Below are 20,851 nucleotides of genomic sequence, written 5' to 3'. Positions count from 1 at the left end.
GATATTATAAATAATACTACTCATATTCTTAGTCTAAAGCATTTGATAGTTAGCAGGAGGCAATAAAGATAAAAATCAATACACAGTGTACTATGGGGGGGCTCTTAAAGAAGGCTTAAATTAGCCTTCAATGGATAGTATTTCATTAAATAATGGAGCAGCATAACCAATAATACAAAATGCCTAAAATATACGTTTATCTATTATGTGTATCAAATTAGAAATGCAATTACTAAATCTGGGTACAATGTAGAAAATATACTATAATATTTAATGGTGTACTTATTTGATGATGATTGCTGTCAGGCTGTCACCGTAAATCCGAACACATTTGTTAAACAAGAATAAACATAAAATTGAAAGTTTCAAAAGAGTTGGAAGAAAATCTTTGTTAATATATCCTTTGAATGAATCAACAATGGCACAACAATTTCACAGTTTGAGCTTGGAACAATATATAAGGCGTGAACTTTGATAATTAACTATTACAAATAACAAACAACGTGTAATTATCACCTTGTGAAACTTTAAAGAAAGGCTCATGAACTCCTGTGAATGTTATGTCATAAAAGTATTTCGAAGATGAAACCCTTTTATTTAGAACCAAAGTTATATAATTAAAGCTATCAATTAATATGAAAATAATGCAATGCATATTTATAAAGAAAACAAAAACATTTAAATGTCTAAATGTTTGACAAATTAACTTTATTTTATAAAACAACATCAATCATATAATTATATATTGTTAAAATGAAAGGTCAAAATTGATTATAATTATTAAATAAAATAGTTTACATTAAAACATCTGTTGAAACTAAACACATCATTCTAAGTTTCACTGTAAAGATAGCATTTATTATAGACTGAAGAAGCCTTATCTGGTCAGCCCCTTGTCTCCATTTAGTCTTTCCCTTGTCTTACCCTAGTGCACTACGAAGTGAACTGATAGTGAACACGATGTGCACTTACTGTCAAGTTTGGTCTTAACAGTACTGTAGTGTTTGAGCAATTACGATGTAAGTAGTTCTTTAAGGCTTTCAAGTGTTCCTACTTTTTTCTAAACCTATTTAAAGTTTTAGTCCAAATGACTGATTTATGGGCTAGTGATCTTTTCAGTGTTTAATATCTTGTGATGCCATGGATAAGAACTAGGTACTAGACCATTTTTGCTTTGTCAAATTGCTATTCTTTATTTTAGGAGGGTGAGGAGTTGATTTCTGGGTTCCTGTCTCAGGTGCGGGCACTGCCCATGGGCTCATTGTCGGACCAAGAACTGGAGGAGAAAGTGGCAGCATTGAAGGCTGACGTGCTGGCAAAGAACAACTCGTACATCGCTGATATACTGGCCAGGAAGGCTTGAAACCTTAGAACCAATTGCATGCATCATTTGGACAACCCATGAGACCATCATCTACATTGTACAAACAAACTATGATTCGCCAACATCCGGGCCTTGAAGGCTTGAACTCTTTCGATGTTTCACATCATGCACATTGAATGAACAAATTTTGTATGACAAGCATGTAAATTCTGGACAAAACTGTGTATGCCTGATATTGTACAAACCTGTATGTTTAGCCTACACCCTGGACTTGCAGGCTTGAACTATTGCGATGTTTCACATGTCATGAACATTGTATAAACATATCGTGTATGACAAACATACATGTAAATGCAGATCAAAACTTTGTATAGCTGATATTGTACAGACCTGAAATTCCTCACATGTACATAGTTGACGTGTACATAGTTGACATACCGTACTAACAGGATTGCTTAACTTCTTGAGACATTGTATGTATGCATCAATTGTATAAAAGTCTGATAAGTTGTTTACAGGTTATCTTTTGGCTAGTTCGGTCATTAAAATGATTCGATTGGTTAGTAGTTCTTATTGGATAAGTATCGACCAATCAAACACATATTGGATAACTTTGACCAAACCAAAAAGTTAACCAATTTTATATAATTGCCAACATTGAAAACTTTCCAAACAATATTTTGATTTCAACAATCTGAACAACTACAAATATAATCGAAGTTTTCTTTTGGATGAACAAGCCCAATTTCATTATAAACTACTGCTTGGCATCACATTTTTGAGCAAGCCCTGCTGTATAAATCCCAGAATTTGAGTAAGCCCGGAAAGCATTTTACCAGTGCAGGGCTTACGGGCTTGTGCTAATTTCAACCACTTGTACATGTACTTCAAACCATTGTTATTTTGTGCTTCTACAGATCCATCTAAGTGTTTATTGCATGATAGTGCTAATTATTAGAAAAGTCTGTGTGTCCTGATTTTATGTTTTTATGCATGTATACATGTGACTAAATAAACATGTATATTATGGATAAATACTGAATAACATTGTACTATCAGTATACTTCTATCATAACTCATTACACATAACAATTCATATCCATGGTATGCTGGGCTTGTATAAAAATTCAGGACCTTGTTTCAATAAAGATTTGAAGGCTTAAGATCGTCAACTTTCAGGTGTAACCCTGTTTGGGCGTAAATTGTAACACTGTTTTGGGCGTTAATTGTTTGTTACCCCATTTTGGGCATATATTGTGTGTGGCCCCATTTTTGGCGTAAATTGTGTGTAACCCCGTCTTGGGCGTAAATTGTGTGTAACCCCATTTTGGAGTAAATTGTGTGTTACACTGTTTTGGGGGTCAATTGTGTTTCAATAAGAAAAAAAGAAAGAATAGATCCTGCCTGTGACTGTAGGGGAATCCCGAGAACTCTTAAGCAGCGTTATATTTACGGCTTAGATATCTTATTGAAACAGGGCCCTGGGTGTACTGACATTATGCTTCTATTATAATTCATTAGAGATAAATGATATCATATTCTTGTACAGGGTATGTTTGGTTAAAAACTACAATTTTTTATGTATATGTGCATTTGTCCGTACACTTGTTTTGGGCTATTCCTGGAAAGGTATACATAAAACTTCTTATTCAAGTCATTTCTTAACCAAGGCTAAGTCAATATCCTAAATCGTTCATACAGGTCAAATTACAAGAAAGTAGACGTGTTAAAGCTGCATTCTCACAGATTTACCGTTTTGACAACTTTTTAATTTTTTGGTCTCGAAATGAGCCAATTTTTGCGTAAATATCTGCAAACCAGGGATATAAGACTGCTGACAAAAGATTAGATCGCAGATTTTCATATTTCCGTTCGAAAAGTAATGTTTTATGTCTAAAAACTTTACTAGCTGTTTAAGAAATATGCTTAAAACATCATTCTTTAACTTTACTATGAAAATCTGTGATCTGATGTTTTGTCAGCAGTCTTTTATCACTGGCTTCCATGCATTTTCGCATAGATTGACTCGTTCCAAGACACAAAATAAAAAAAAACTGTCAAAACGTTAAAACTGATAGTGCAGGTTTAAAGTGTTTTTAATGTAAAAGTATATATTTTTGATGAAAATAAAGTATTTCAGATATTTTAAGTTATTATATCATTTAATTAGAGAGATACACAAGTTTTGAAAATAACTTATAAATGAGATGTTTTATGACTACTGGCAGGATCTATAGTTGTATAAAACCAAAATTATTTGTATTTTTATTCCTCTTGTTTTGTATCAAATTAAAGATGAAACTCAGCTTTTCAACTTTTACTTGATAAATGCTAAGTCTCACTTCCCTCGTGAAACAAAAGCAGACGATGTATACAAATACAATGTTGGTTTACATCACACCATGCAATGGAAAACAGCTGCATAGATTAGAATGAAGCAGAAAAAAGAACAACGAAACAAAAAGATGTATTCACATGCATATTAATCAAATCTATAGGTTGATGATTTTTTTAAATCTGATTTATTATCATGTTTAACTCATTTGAATTTAGTTTAGTTTATTTTAAACTTGTTTATTTTACAACAATTATGAAACAAGTTATTATAAAATTATATGAACCACTCGTTTGCACGCTGTAACGCGAGAGTGTGGTCTTGTGTTGGGTAACGAGAAGTCGTTCCAACACCAACTTCAACCACTGGTGGAGCGAGTTGGTGTTGGTACGACTTCTCTTGTAATCTTGTGTTGTGGGGGATACTTGAGTACCTTGACGAAACCCGCTAGTCCGGCTTGGTGACCACAAACCAAACTTAATTGTTTTCAAAACTCAAATTACGATTGTAATGATCAAAATAATTGGAGGCAAATCGATCTTAAAGCTGCCCCCTCACAGATTTACCATTTTAACAATTTTTTTTGTCTTGGAAAGAGCATTTGTTTGCGTACATATCTTCAAACCAACGATAAAACATTGCTGACAAAAGATCAGATCGCAGATTTCATATTTCCGTTCGAAAATTAATGTTGTATGGCTTAAACTGTTACTCGCTCCACTAGTGGTTGGAGTTGGTGTTGGTACGACTTCTCCTGTTACCCAGCACAAGACCACACTCTCGCGTTACATGTGCCGTTACTAACGGTTTAAGAAAAATGCATTTAACGTCAATTTTTTAACTTAAATGTAAAAATCTGTGATCTATTTTTTTTGTCAGCAGTCTTACATACCTGGTTTTCATGCATTTTCGCTATAATTGGCTCATTCCAAGAAAAAAGATAAAAAAAGTGTCAAAACGTTCAATCTGTGAGAGTACAGCTTTAAATGAGAACACAAACAAATCTGTATGGCCTTGAAAAATAGCTGCTAAAAAGGTATTTTCACATCGTATTCTAGTCGAAATAAAGAGCCAGTTATACAAAAGGTACTCGCAATATTGTAATTTAGTCATTTATTTTTGCGGGTAAGTAGCATGTAACCAATTGCCTGTCGAGTGATACTAATATTTTATGGGATCATCAGGTATAAACCTTTAACATTATTGTTTATGGATTAGTCAGAGAACTACATTTATTTACACCACGCTTATTTGTAGGGCGGATTTCTTAAAGGTGCACTCTTACTCCCAAATAAAAATTACCACAATTAATGCAATTGTTTTTACTTTTAAAATACCAAAAAGGATAAATAAATCTCGAAAACAATGGTTCTTATCAAGGATACTGAGTTTAATTTGAAAGAAAGGTGCAGAAAACACGGTATTTGATTTTTACCTTATAAGGCGATAGTAGATCACAATACATCTTGTAGCACTCACCAATCATTTAATATTTTTGCTTCTTCAGCCATTAAATCATGGTTACAATCTTGTTATCAGTAATTGATATTTTTCCAAAATGCATTATTTAGTACGAAGTTAAAGGCTTAGAACTCAAAATATATGTTTTTTATACATGTGAATGCATTGAATTTAAATAAGAGCGTCACTTTAAAAGGTGTTGCATTCGCATGTGTGCCCAAGACGTGGGTTCCCCCTCAACGCCGATGTCAATGTCCGCCACTGGTTCTGAAGTCTCAGTCAGGTGAAACTCTGGGGTAGATCCAGCTACATAGCTAGAATCGGTCGTACATCCGACCAGTGCCGCCATCGTCACCTTTTCATCTATTCCAACTTCCGGTGTGGTCCGCTGTGCCCCGCCGCCGTCCTTTGGCCTGGCACCCTCCGCCATGCCGATGTCGGCCTGTCTGTCAGCGTCTGATGCCGACGCCACCGGTCGTGCCATCCCTTGTCTTCGCCGGCGAATTCGCGCTGGTTCCAACTGCACTGAACCGTCAGCACATGGTGCCGAAGTTTCCGTTGTAGAATGTTTCTTCTAAAAAAACAATAGCGAACATATTTCGTAGCTATTCTGCAAAGCCGTCACTTAAAGATGCACTATTACTCCCAAATAAGATTTACCACAATTTATAATATTGTTTTAATATTCCAAAGGGATAAATAAATGTCGAAAACAATGGTTCTTATGACAGAGGGATATCGAGTTTAATTCGAAAGAAATAAGCATAAAACACGGTATTTCTACCTTATGAGACTATAGTAGACCACAGTATATATTGAGGCATTCACCAATTATTTAATATTTTTGCGCTTTCTGCTATTAAATGCGCTATTAAATCTTGTTAACAGTAAGTAATATTTTCCAAAAATGCGTTATTTAGTTAGTAGTTAAAGGCTTATTAGTCAAAATTGATGTTTGTTATACATGTGTATGTATTGATTTTGAATAAGAGTGTCACTTTAAGTGTTTGAAAAGTCACAAACGTATTTGACTTGATAGTTGTAATGCAGCTAAATTCTAACGCTGTTCTGTTCGACCAGACAATATTGTTACGACCTAGCCCCTGTGGTTAGATTACGCTGTAATTTGACGAGTACAAGGAACCCCTCGCTCTGGCCAACTCGTGTTTCCAGGGTGTTCCGTGACTTCTATGACAGAGTACTGATTTGCTATGTCACCGTGTTAAAAAGAGACATAGCAAACACTTAAAGTGACACTCTTATTCAAAATCAATACATACACATGTATAACAAACATCAATTTTGACATTCAAAGTCTTAGTCAAACTGAGACTCCAGTCGTTAGTAAAAATGGTTCAGGAAGTTTGAGCGGTTGATTAGCTTACCTGTGGTTTAGGCACATGGTGTATGAGGAAGCCCCTGCACAGGAGAGTGATCAGTGTAAGGAACCATGCGAGGAAGGCGACACAGACAGCCCCGACCGCTAGCGCGAACAACTTCCGGCCCTGCTCGCACCGCTCGTTCACTGGCACAGGCTGGATGGGGTACGTGTCCGTACTGAGGATACCGAATAATAATGGATTATGATGAAATCTGATGAATTGAAGTTATACATAAGTGCTGTTTAAAGATTACTCAAAACTGCGTGAATCTCTACTTGAAAATAAAGATGATACATGAATTTGTTTATTAATAAATCACTGATGAGAAAAAATATGTTTACCAATCATGAAACTCATAGTCTTAGACTCAAACTTTGAACCATAAAACTGAATATTTAAAAATACAGTCGAACCCCGTTGGCTCGAACTCGCTCGGCTCGAATTCCTTGTTGGCTCGAACTAGATGTAAATGACCGAATTATTTTAACTAAAGGTAAAAAATCCCGCTTGACTCGAATTTTCTGAGGCTTGAGGTATTTTCACCGGTCACTGGGAGTTCGAGCTAACGGGGTTCGACTGTATTACAAGGTCTCTATAACATAATTAATTGTAACAAAAGATGTGTGCGTGATTGAAGAACAGATCATTTCGTTTCTATGCATGCGTATCAGATTGAATTAATCAATCGCTATTTACAGGTATTCGCTCATGATTTAGGACCAAAAATTTGTTTTCCCGGTTATGCATCTGATAACACTAATTTTATCAATAATTTACCGTATGATATCGAGATTGCAGGAAAAATATAGTTTTAGTATAAATTTAGTGCGAATTCAAGCCGGTAAAGTCAAGACAAAATAAGACGACAGACGCCTTAGCCACAATGCCACTGGGTCTTTTCATAAGAGTAATATATACTATGACCTCTTAATAATACATTGCTAACATCACGTGATAATGTCAATCAACCAATCACGCCACGACAAAGTTGTAATAAATTGAGTGTAAGCCAAGACAAAATAAAAAGACCGACGCCTAAAGTACACGGCCACTGGGACATTCACAAGTGTAGTAGATATTTTGACCTCTTAACAATACATTGCTAACATCACGTGATAATGTCAATCAACCAATGGCGCAACGGCAAAGTTGTTATTAAGTGAGTATAAGCGTTGTTAACGCTAATAAAAATTGTGATCTTCAAAGACGAATGATGAAGGGTTCCATCTTTGGGTACTTAAGTTTTAACACTCCTAATGAATTGCCACACATTATTTCGTCACACAATACAACGCATTTTACACAAACATAAGGGTGTACCTTTAAACATTGATTTGGTAGAGCAAAAATGTGGGTCGCGATTTACTTAGTACTTACGTCTGCATCTTACTGAAGAAACAGTCGGTAAGGAACGGGTCGTGTTTGGAGGCTCCCTCGGCAACCACGGAGTAGTAAATTAACAGTCCGAGCGCCCCGGCCGTGTGCAAGAAGCTTCCGGCTGTCACCGCGAGAATCTCCACTACCACAGACACCCCCATCTGCCGGCGGTACGGGGAGAAATGAGTGTACATGTATATGACTGGGTAGGTTTGGTGAGTGGAGGGGTATGAACATATTATTTTATTATTTATTTACATTAAGATAATTCATTGAATCACTAAAGCTGCATGGTGTTTAGAGCAAAATAAAAGCAATACTTATTTAATAATATCATGTCACACTACAAAGTCTCGCAAAAAGAATTGCCCACAGCAAAAATCTTTAAACTCAGGCATTTATATACCAATTGGCTGTTTCATTATAATTTTTCTTTTAAAGCATTTTATAAATTTCAATACTTTAGTTGAATATACCAACCAGGCATTTGTTGAAGAAAAGGGAAGATGCAATGCCGTATATTCCGGGTGTGATGTACTGAAACATTATGCAAATAAGATATACAATTTCACTCCGAAAACTGCGTATATTTGTAAGAGCAATATATGCCCCTTATAAATATAAATTAATACTTAAAATGTAGTCAGGGACGCGCGTATAGACGAGTTTTTTCCTTCTTTGTCTTTATAATGCCGCCATCTTGAATGAGTCGTTTTTTGAACGCGCTCTAACGTGACGGTGATTAGTCCGACAGGTAAAGGTATGCGTAGCAGACGACGCAATCGATAACCTGTATCTAATCGTGAAATTGTCTTGTTTTCCGGGTAATTCGCGCGTTTATAGGGTGAATTAAAGACCGAGATACGTCTGTCTACGATAGGATGGCCGCCTTAATTTGATTGAATAATGCCGTGAGTCTTGGGAATGAGTCACAATGTACACGTTATACCAAGCTACATGATCATAGGGGCAGGTCAGGACACGCGACTCATTCCCACGACTCACGGCATTATTCAATCAAATTAAGGCGGCCATCCTATCGTAGACAGACGTATCTCGGTCTTTAATTCACCCTATAAACGCGCGAATTACCCGGAAAACAAGACAATTTCACGATTAGATACAGGTTATCGATTGCGTCGTCTGCTACGCATACCTTTACCTGTCGGACTAATCACCGTCACGTTAGAGCACGTTCAAAAAACGACTCATTCAAGATGGCGGCATTATAGAGACAAAGAAGGAAAAAACTCGTCTATACGAGCGTCCCTGACTACTAATGCATGCTAAATTATATTTTAATCACTTACGACTGCAAGCACACTTCGTGCTTATGATTTATAGCGACTGAGTTTTTTAAAACAAAATTTTGTTAAAGTAAAAAAAGTCGGCTTACAACAAATCCGAAGGCCCAGTCCCGGAGGAAAAAGACGCCGTACCAGTCATCTGTTGGCTGCCGGCGGTGGATTCGTCCGTCCACGTCCCTCGTTGTTCCGGTATAGAAGAAGTCAATGGCCGACTGCCCCGCAAAGTACAGCACAATCGTCGTTACTGCCCCTGTGTCAACAGTACAAGTTGGTCATTTAGGTAAGAGTGGCCGTGCTGTACACACTACAATGTCCTGTGGGGAGGGTTGGGCGCACCCGGAGCGAACCAGGGAAGCACCCCCTTGACTTGTACAAGTGAGCTTTTCATGTCAATTTAGTAGATAAATATGTATAATTCACACCCAAATACACCATTGTGGACGAAACATAGTCACAACTTCCTTTTAGGAGGCCCCATAACCCTCTTACCAAGTTGAGAAAATTTTGTTGGCCCTACAAAACTGACTTTATATATCCTAATAAGCGCTTCAAGTGATATGTGATACACAAACATATACTTAAAGTATAGTTCAATTGAACTTACGTGGTGTGGCAATGTTTAAAAAGTTTAAATAACAAATACATAACAATTCAAGTGAAAGGAAAATAACACAAAAGCAAAACGGATTCTAAAAGTAAATGACCATTGTCAATCTGAATTTGCATATGCAGTGTTAAAAACGGTATACAATGACGCTGTTAGAAAAAAACCCAGAGTATATTTGGTTGTTTGGTTGTTTACAAGTTACATATAGGAAGTTAATTGGAGGGTAAATGTTCAAGTCAGGGGTGGATCCAAGATTTGACGTAAGAGGGGGCGTAACTTAGTGGTTAAAGATGCACTAATACTCCCAAATAAGATTTACCACAATTAATAATATTGTTTTAATATTCCAAAAAAATGGATGAATAAATGTCAAAATCAATGGTTATTATGAAAGATAACTAGATTTATTGAAGGAAATGTGCACAAAACACGGTATTTCTACCTCAGGGGACTATAGCAGATCACAGTCAATCTCTTAGCATTCACCAATCATTTAAAATTCTTGCGCTTTCTGCTATTAAATACACGGTTACAAATTTGTTATCAGTAATTATTTTTCCATAAATGCATTATTTAGTAAGAAGTAGTTTATCGGTCAAAATTAATTTTTGATTTACATGTTTATGTATTGATTTTGAATAAGAGTGTCACGGATTTTTTGTTTTACAATTTCTAGTCCAAAATGGCACTTTTGACAAATTTTAACCGTGAATGGTCCTATCAAGAACGGCAGTAAAATCGTGTATATATGTAACTGCGTCATGATAAACTGCAATTGCTAAATCGCTGTTGCCGGTGACATCTCATGACGGTTTATTTTGGTAAATACATTTTAATAAACTTCAACTGTGTTTGTAATTTTCGAGCTTAACATTCGTTACTGTCAAATCCTCAGTTTAAATCTAGCGATTCACCTGATTAAAATCAACAACGACTGACAACTAATTTACCAAAAAAGGTACGACAGAATCTACATTAACTGACTGTATAATAAATTTTATTAATATCTATCTCCTAATAGTTATTTTTTTCATTACTTTTAATATCTATTTCATTAAAATCGTTACTTTATTTCATTACTATCAATATTATCGATTGATTTACCTAATACCACAACTGTAACGGACAGCAGTATTCCGGTCACTTTATAGAATGTAACTCCCATCTTTAGACTTAATCCTGCTCAATGTTAAAACACATCATATAATGTCTGTGTCATATCCAACTATGGTATTGTGATTATCGAAGCATGTCCGAATTTAATGCAGATAAACAACTGGATGTTCGCATTTGTAATTATAAGTTAGATGGCATGAATTAAGTATTAACGTTTTCATGATTATGAATGAGCGTAGCGAACGAGCCCTTCTTAATTAATGAAATATTACTTCAGGTCATGTAACTGTCTTGTAGTCTACCTCGTAGGCTGACAAGTGTGTATCGGATGAACGGCGGTAAGCGGACCTTCAAACTCCAGCGAAAGTGAAATTGCTAAATGATTAAACTTAGGATTTAATGGTTGCCATTCTGCAAGTTCATTAGCTGAAAGTGTAGGTTGTATTCTAAATAACGTTAGAAATCATTGCATACTATCTTGATTCCAGGCATTATATTTATAATTGTCTGTCTTTTTTCAACTGAGATGTATTTATGGTGATCAACTTCTAATTATTTTTTTTTGCAAGTGGTCATAAATAAGATTGTGTAAACATATTTAAATCAATTGAGTTTTAGAGATTTTTTTAAACCCTTGATGGCAGTTATTCCCGTTCTAGATGGTATCACGGACTATACACCAGGTTTATAGGTCCGTGAGAGTATATGACTTAGAGGGGAGATACATTTGTAGCACATTGCAAAAATTCTTAAATAATTAGTATATTATGACCTCAAAATCATAAAAAACTACAGTTACCTCTCTTAGTTCCATATTTTTTTCCGTGCGGTATCACGTGGCCAGTTTTTCTAATGGTCCCGTCGATATCTGATCATTATCACAACGGTAGGGTAGGTTTTCTTATTTTAGGGCGTCCGTCAGGCTGTCCAAGTAGTTTGTTTACTATTTTTGCTAGTTGCAAACTCCTGGCAGGTAGAATCTAACACAGGAAAATAATTGAAATGTCGAAATGATAAAATAAACCCTGGTCACCTATGATTGTGGCTAACCCGTCCTTCTTTCACTTGTGCACCTGTACATGAATCCAAAGCATCTGAATGCAGTGGTTTTGTTTTGGCGGTAATAAAGAACTTTCTCTAATATCCTAAAGTTTTCCTGAAAATCTTGACCAACTGATTTCTCAGAGTTGAAATCTAAGGCAAAGTACACGGCTTTTGACAAATCTATCGCTTTACTTCATGTTAACCGTAAATAATTCATACACAAATCTTATTTTAAGCAAATTGTATGTATTTTATAGTTTTCAGCGTGTATTGTTTAACTTCTATTTATTTCAAAGGTAAAAATGAACTAAAACCAAATTGATAAAGTACACGGACATTTTAGGATGATAAACTCTGAGAAAGCTTTAGACTATTAGAGAAAGTTCTTTATTACCGTGGATAGAGCTCTTAAATGCGGGGTTTATGGTCTTTATTACACAAAAATTCTCCAAATATTAAGAAAGTTATCTTTAAAAACCTTACCTGAATCGAGACTTGTTGAAATTTGTTTCCGTGCACTTAACAAAATAAGTCAGATGGGTTCTCCACCGTGATAGAGTGTTTGTTCAAGGGGTCGTTCAACAACTTTCGTGCTGATACCTTTTTTCGTTTGAGATAACCTTGAATACTAAAGTCAGTTTTGGAGATGGTTAGGCCATACCAAATTGTTTTTATGTTCCATTCTATCTATTCTTGACCATTCGCAATTGTTGTAAAGTTTTCTACTGCAAAATGAGTGTAAATAAAACCTTTTTAAGTGTGTTGATCATGATGATCACACAGAATGCATCATTTTCTGATATAAAATGCCAGGAATACAAGTACATTTACAAAGTATGAAGCATGTTGTTTGCACTTGTGTTCTGTAGTCAGAATTATAGCGAAAAGAAATAAGAAATAGTCTGCAACAGAGCGTCTTAAAGTTTGAGATCTTAGTGTGTCCAGGCATATAAAATGTTGTTGTTTTTTTATTGAGAAACCCAAACCCTGTCCATGCATGGGTGATTAACATAGAAACAATTTAGTAGGGCCTTACCCAGACCTACAGATTATAAGCTTTAAAATGCACCAATCACTTCAAATTTGGGAAAACATTCTTTGAACTCATTTGACGGGCATTGTTTTTATTAAACAAGGGGAAGTCAGCAATGTGTTGTCTTCTTAAGCGGCTTTAATAATAATAATAATAATAATAATAATAATAATAATAATAACTTTATTTAAAGAAGGTAACACATTAAGACATAGGCATCATATTATAAACAAACATAACACACGACTTATTTACAATGTGGCCTTCTGAAAGAAACATACACACGCACACACACATAAAGGATCAAGACTTTCAATAAACATGCATGGTTGGACTTCAGCGTGTCAGTAGACTTTAACAATCACCTTAACACATAGTTTATTGAATGAAACAAAGGTGTATGTTCCACTTTACAGAGTTACATATGGACGTACGCTACAGTTTAAGTTGTAGCTCTGGTTACCCCTGGCAACCACGCCATGAATATACCTGAAGTAGAATCTGTGAGTTTTTCCCTTATAATATATGGGCGTACACCTCACTTTAAATTGTAGCTCTGGTTACCCCCTGGCAACTGTGCCTATAAAACTGTGTGAAGTAGTCTCTGTGAGTTTTTCCCTTATAACATATGGGCATACACCTCACTTTTTACATATACCATATGGGCGGACATCTCACTTTCAGTTGTAGCTCTGGTTACCGCTAGCAACTTTGCACGTAAATCTGTCTGAAGAAGTCTCTGTGAGGTTTTCCCTTATATTTTATTAGCGTACACCACACTTTTAGTTGAAGCTCTGGTTACCCCCTGGCAACTGTGCCTATAAATCTGTGTGAAGTAGTCTCTGTGAGGTTTTCTCTTATAATATATGAGCATACACCACACTTTTAGGTTGTAGCTCTGTTTACCCCCTGGCAACTTACACATACATCTGTGTGAAGTAATCTCTGTGAGATTTTCCCTTATAATATATGGGCATACACCACACTTTTAGTTGAAACTCTGTTTACCACTGGCACCTTTACACATACATCCGTGTGAATTAGTCTCTGTGAGGTTTTCCCTTATTATGGGCATACACCACACTTGAAGTTGTAGCTCTGGTTACTCCTGGCAACTTTTCACATCAATCTGTGTGGAGTAGTCTCTGTGAGGTTTTCCCTTATTATGGGCATACACCACACTTGAAGTTGTAGCTCTGGTTACTCCTGGCAACTTTTCACATCAATCTGTGTGGAGTAGTCTCTGTGAGGTTTTCCCTTATTATGGGCATACACCACACTTGAAGTTGTAGCTCTGGTTACTTCTGGCAACTTTTCACATCAATCTGTGTTGAGTAGTCTCTGTGAGGTTTTCCCTTATTATGGGCATACACCACACTTGAAGTTGTAGCTCTGGCTTCTCCTGTCAACTTTGACATAAATCTGTGTGAAGTAGTTTTGTGAGTTTTTCCCTTATTATATATGGATGTACACCACACTTGAAGTTGTAGCTCTGGTTACCCCTGGCAACTTTTCACATAAATCTGTTTGATGTAGTCTTTGTGAGTTTTCCCTATTCTTCCATTACATATGGACGTACACCCTACTTTAGGTTGTAGCTCTTATTACCCCCTGGCAACTTACACGTACATCTGTGTGAAGTAGTCTCTGTGAGCTTTTCCCTTATACTATATGGGCATACACCATGCTTTTAGTTGAAGCATTGGTTACTCCTGGCAAACCTTGCACATACATCTGTGTGAAGTAGTCTCAGTGAGATTTTCCCTTATAATATATGGGCATACACCAAACATTTAGGTTGTAGCTCTGTTTACCCCCTGGCAACTTACACATACATCTGTGTGAAGTAATCTCTGTGAGATTTTCCCTTATAATATATGGGCATACACCACACTTTTAGTTGAAACTCTGTTTACCACTGGCACCTTTACACATACATCCGTGTGAATTAGTCTCTGTGAGCTTTTCCCTTATATTTTATTAGCGTACACCACACTTTTAGTTGAAGCTCTAGTTACCCCCTGGCAACTGTGCCTATAAATCTGTGTGAAGTAGTCTCTGTGAGGTTTTCCCTTATTATGGGCATACACCACACTTTTAGTTGAAGCTCTGGTTACCCCTGGCAACTGTGCCTATAAATCTGTGTGAAGTAGTCTCTGTGAGGTTTTCCCTTATTATGGGCATACACCACACTTGAAGTTGTAGCTCTGGTTACTCCTGGCAACTTTCGCATAAATCTGTGTGAAGTAGTCTCTGTGAGTTTTTCCCTTATTACATATGGACATACACCACGCTTTTAGTTGAAGCTCTGTTTACCCATGGCAACTTTACACATACATCTGCGTGTGTTTGTCCCTTCTTTTAATTGACTTGTATGTTAAACAAATCCCTTCCAATATGCTGGCATCATAGCCCTCAAATGGTTTATCACTTTTATTTTACCATGTGGTCAGTTGTCATGTCAACAACAGATACTGATACATTGAGGTATTCTGCCCATAAAGTTAAAAATTAGAGCTACAATGTTGTTTTTTTCTATTTTCTGAAGCGTATACAGTTCAAACTTGTTATGTCAAAGTCGTCGTGAAATTTTTCGTTTCCTGGCTGAGAGCCATCATCAAACTTTAACAGGGCCGAAATTATTAACTTCATAATCACAATTTATTGTTCTGTTCAAAGAGTTTAATTTTTAAAATTTGAAAGAGAGGCAAACGCAACCACAGGCATATGCTAGTATGCTTTTAACCAGTGAAGACTATAAGGACGGCGTTTTTTATTCAGCATTGTCATTGAAAACGATAAAAACAAAGCGGCAAATTTGTATTACCTTACATTGTGTACCCTGTGCATATTTTTCGACATCAAGTGTACAATGTATTTGTTTATTTAGAACATAACGTAATTCTACTTGATACGATTTCACTGATATTAAACTGTATTATAAAATTCAAGACATGAAAAGAAAAATTCACTGACGGTGATTCGTTCTATTCAAATTCGGATAGACTTGTGGATGTTTAAAGCAAAAAAAAAAAAATGGAAATGATGGACAACGATTTGGCAGCACAATGTTGTTTGCTTTTTTTCGACTGGCTTACTCTCAAAAACTATATAATTTAATTTGAGAGTTCGTGTACTCATCATCGTGCAGCTTGAATGTGACAAGAATATTCTTGTAATGAATTGTCTTGACTTTTTAAGTTTACCCATTTATCAAATTTCAGATTTTTTTTTTAAATTAAAGCAAAGCATTCTCCGGACATTTTTTTCTGATCTTTGATGAATCGGGTCCTAAGGTTCGTAAACATAGCTATAAAAACCGAAGCCTACAAGCTCTTAATTACCAATTAATTAACTATACAAACTTGTAATAATGGTATATGACATACTTTTTGTATCTTGTTTTATCTGTTTAATTTAATTGTTTGTTCATAAAGGTTCTTTTAAATAGTTTTATTTTTCAATAATATTGTTGGCTTTTCCATTTTGAACACGGCATCCTCCCTGGTTTAACATTAAAATCTATTCGAAACTGACATCTTGCTTCCACGTAGCGTCCGTATTAAAACAGTAGCTAGTGGCGCTTCTTTACCTGTCACTCATCTTGCATTTCGCATGGGGCGTGGGGGCTTCAGATATAATTTATTACCATGGTCAAATCCAACGGATTGCCTGCAAGAGATGTTTATCCGTAATTCGGCTTTCACCTAAATGTCATCCAAAAAATAAATAAATAGCTTTTAGATAATGTTGGCGATCTAGAACATGTGGGCGATGACAGTTACTTAAAGTATCTTAATGAATAATGGTGTGAATTGTCTGATTAATCATATGAATTTTGCAGTGCACATCTGAATAATATTTTTGAGGTTGAATTATCCGGGTCGTATCGATGGTGCATAGCAAAGTTGGATAACCTGATGATGCATAGCAAAGTTGGATAACCTGGGAAATATTGATGATGCATAGCAAAGTTGGATAACCTGGGTTATATTAATGATTCTTAGCAAAGTTGGATTACATGGGTAATATTGATGATGCATAGCAAAGTTGGATTACCTGGGTTATATTGATGATGCATAGCAAAGTTGGATTACCTGGGTAATATTGATGATGCATAGCAAAGTTGGATAACTTGGGTTATATTAATGATTCTTAGCAAAGTTGAATTACCTGGGTAATATTGATGATGCAGTGAAAAGTTGGATAACCTGGGTTATATCAATGATTCTTAGCAAAGTTGAATTACCTGGGTAATATTGATGATGCATAGCAAAGTTGAATAACCTGGGTAATATTGATGATGCATAGCAAAGTTGGATAACCTGGGTTATATTGATGATACATAGCAAAGTTGGATAACCTGGGTAATATTAATGATGCATAGCAAAGTTGAATAACCTGGGATATATTGATGATACATAGCAAAGTTGGATAACCTGGGTAATATTAATAATACATAGCAAAGTTGGATAACCTGGGTTATATTGATGATACATAGCAAAGTTGAATTACCTGGGTAATATTAATGATGCATAGCAAAGTTGAATAACCTGGGTTATATTGGTGATGCAGTGCAAAGTTGGATAACCTGGGTTATATTGATGATGCATAGCAAAGTTGGATAACCTGGGTTATATTAATGATTCTTAGCAAAGTTGAATTACCTGGGTAATATTGATGATGCAGTGCAAAGTTGGATAACCTGGGTAATATTAATGATGCATAGCAAAGTTGGATAACCTGGGTTATATTGATGATGCATAGCAAAGTTGAATAACCTGGGTTATATTGATGATGCAGTGCAAAGTTGGATAACCTGGGTAATATTGATGGTGCAGTGCAAAGTTGAATAACCTGGGTTATATTAATGTTTCTTAGCAAAGTTGGATAACCTGGGTAATATTGATGATGCAGTGCAAAGTTGAATAACCTGGGTAATATTAATGATGCAAAGCAAAGTTGGATAACCTGGGTTATATTAATTCTTCTTAGCAAAGTTGAATTACCTGGGTAATATTGATGTTGCAGTGCAAAGTTGGATAACCTGGGTAATATTGATAGTGCAGTGCAAAGTTGGATAACCTGGGTTATATTAATGATTCTTAGCAAAGTTGGATAACCTGGGTTATATTAATGATTCTTAGCAAAGTTGGATAACCTGGGAAATATTGATGGTGCATATCAAAGTTGAATAACCTGGGTAATATTGATGATGCATAGCAAAGTTGGATAACCTGTGTTATATTAATGATTCTTAGCAAAGTTGGATTACCTGGGTAATATTGATGATGCATAGCAAAGTTGAATAACCTGGGTAATATTGATGATGCATAGCAAAGTTGGATAACCTGGGTTATATTGATGATGCAGTGCAAAGTTGAATAACCTGGGTAATATTGATGATGCATAGCAAAGTTGGATAACCTGGGTAATATCGATGATGCATAACAAAGTTGGATTACCTGGGTAATATTGATGACGCATAGCAAAGTTGGATAACCTGGGTAATATTGATGGTGCAGTGCAAAGTTGGATAACCTGGGTAATATTGATGATGCAGTGCAAAGTTGGATAACCTGGGTAATATTGATGGTGCATAGCAAAGTTGAATAACCTGGGTAATATTGATGATGCATAGCAAAGTTGGATAACCTGGGTTATATTAATGATTCTTAGCAAAGTTGGATAACCTGGGTAATATTGATGATACATAGCAAAGTTGGATAACCTGGGTAATATTGATGATGCATAGCAAAGTTGGATTACCTGGGTAATATTGATGATGCATAGCAAAAATGGATTACCTGGGAAATATTGATGATACATAGCAAAGTTGGATAACCTGGGTAATATTTATGATGCATAGCAAAGTTGAATAACCTGGGATATATTGATGATACATAGCAAAGTTGGATAACCTGGGAAATATTAATGATACATAGCAAAGTTGGATAACCTGGGTTATATTGATGATACATAGCAAAGTTGAATTACCTGGGTAATATTAATGATGCATAGCAAAGTTGAATAACCTGGGTTATATTGGTGATGCAGTGCAAAGTTGGATAACCTGGGTTATATTGATGATGCATAGCAAAGTTGGATAACCTGGGTTATATTAATGATTCTTAGCAAAGTTGAATTACCTGGGTAATATTGATGATGCAGTGCAAAGTTGGATAACCTGGGTAATATTAATGATGCATAGCAAAGTTGGATAACCTGGGTTATATTGATGATGCATAGCAAAGTTGAATAACCTGGGTTATATTGATGATGCAGTGCAAAGTTGGATAACCTGGGTAATATTGATGGTGCAGTGCAAAGTTGAATAACCTGGGTTATATTAATGTTTCTTAGCAAAGTTGGATTACCTGGTTAATATTGATGATGCAAAGCAAAGTTGAATAACCTGGGTTATATTAATGTTTCTTAGCAAAGTTGGATTACCTGGGTAATATTGATGATTCTTAGCAAAGTTGGATAACCTGGGAAATATTGATGTTGCAGTGCAAAGTTGGATAACCTGGGTTATATTGATGATACATAGCAAAGTTGGATAACCTGGGTAATATTGATGATACATAGCAAAGTTGGATAACCTGGGTAATATTGATGATGCATAGCAAAGTTGAATAACCTGGGTTATATTGATGATGCAGTGCAAAGTTGAATTACCTGGGTTACATTGATGATGCATAGCAAAGTTGGATAACAAGGGTTATATTGATGATGCAGTGCAAAGTTGGATAACCTGGGTTATATTGATAATGCATAGCAAAGTTGGATAACAAGGGTTATATTGATGATGCATAGCAAAGTTGGATAACAAGGGTTATATTGATGATGCATAGCAAAGTTGGATAACAAGGGTAATATTGATGATGCATAGCAAAGTTGGATAACCTGGGTTATATTGATGATGCATAGCAAAGTTGGATAACCTGGGTAATATTGATGATGCATAGCAAAGTTGGATAACCTGGGTTATATTGATGATGCATAGCAAAGTTGGATAACCTGGGTTATGTTGATGATGCATAGCAAAGTTGGATAACCTGGGTTATATTAATGATTCTTAGCAAAGTTGGATTACCTGGGTAATATTGATGATGCATAGCAAAGTTGGATAACCTGGGTAATATTGATGGTGCATAGCAAAGTTGGATAACCTGGGTAATATTGATGGTGCATAGCAAAGTTGGATAACCTGGGTAATATTGATGGTGCATAGCAAAGTTGGATTACCTGGGCAATATTGATGATACATAGCAAAGTTGGATTACCTGGGTAATATTGATGGTGCATAGCAAAGTTGGATAACATGGGTAATGTTGATGATGTATAGCAAAGTTGGGTAACCTGGGTAATATTGATGATGCATAGCAAAGTTGGATTAACTGGGTAATATTGATGGTGCATAGCAAAGTTGGATTACCTGGGAAATATTGATGATGCATAGCAAAGTTGGATTACCTGGGTAATATTGATGGTGCATAGCAAAGTTGGATAACCTGGGTAATAGTGATGATTCTTAGCAAAGTTGGATAACCTGGGTAATATTGATGATGCATAGCAAAGTTGGATAACCTGGGTAATATTGATGGTGCAGTGCAAAGTTGGATAACCTGGGTAATATTGATGATTCTTAGCAAAGTTGGATAACCTGGGTAATATTAATGATTCTTAGCAAAGTTGGATAACCTGGGTAATATTGATGGTGCATAGCAAAGTTGAATAACCTGGGTAATATTGATGATGCATAGCAAAGTTGGATAACCTGTTTTATATTAATGATTCTTAGCAAAGTTGGATTACCTGGGAAATATTAATGATGCATAGCAAAGTTGAATAACCTGGGT

General features: G+C 35.8%; 2 protein-coding genes across 2 annotated transcripts in view; one reads left to right on the top strand and one right to left on the bottom strand.

The window, feature by feature from the left end:
- LOC128238125 (DNA mismatch repair protein Msh2-like) overlaps positions 1-3,629 on the top strand; it is a 31,928-nt gene extending 28,299 nt beyond the window's left edge. Inside the window, exon 24 of the mRNA XM_052953699.1 lies at positions 1,202-3,629. Coding sequence (XP_052809659.1) covers positions 1,202-1,363 — 162 coding nt within the window. The 3' untranslated portion in view covers positions 1,364-3,629. The remainder of the gene's footprint in view (positions 1-1,201) is intronic.
- A 52-nt stretch (positions 3,630-3,681) lies between these two features.
- On the bottom strand, positions 3,682-11,019 carry LOC128238126 (uncharacterized). The gene is made up of 6 exons (XM_052953700.1): positions 10,898-11,019; positions 9,276-9,436; positions 8,360-8,416; positions 7,880-8,040; positions 6,506-6,677; positions 3,682-5,694 (listed from the first exon to the last, which is right to left on the bottom strand). The coding sequence occupies exons 1-6, from the start codon at positions 10,956-10,958 to the stop codon at positions 5,305-5,307; spliced, it is 1,002 nt and encodes a 333-aa protein (XP_052809660.1). The 5' UTR covers positions 10,959-11,019; the 3' UTR covers positions 3,682-5,304.
- Between the last annotated feature and the right edge of the window lie 9,832 nt (positions 11,020-20,851).

Source organism: Mya arenaria, chromosome 6 (assembly GCF_026914265.1).
Source record: "Mya arenaria isolate MELC-2E11 chromosome 6, ASM2691426v1".
Classification (NCBI taxonomy): Eukaryota; Metazoa; Mollusca; class Bivalvia; order Myida; family Myidae; genus Mya; species Mya arenaria.
The sequence above is the reverse complement of the archived record's forward strand: the minus strand, read 5'-3'. Positions and strand labels throughout refer to the sequence as shown.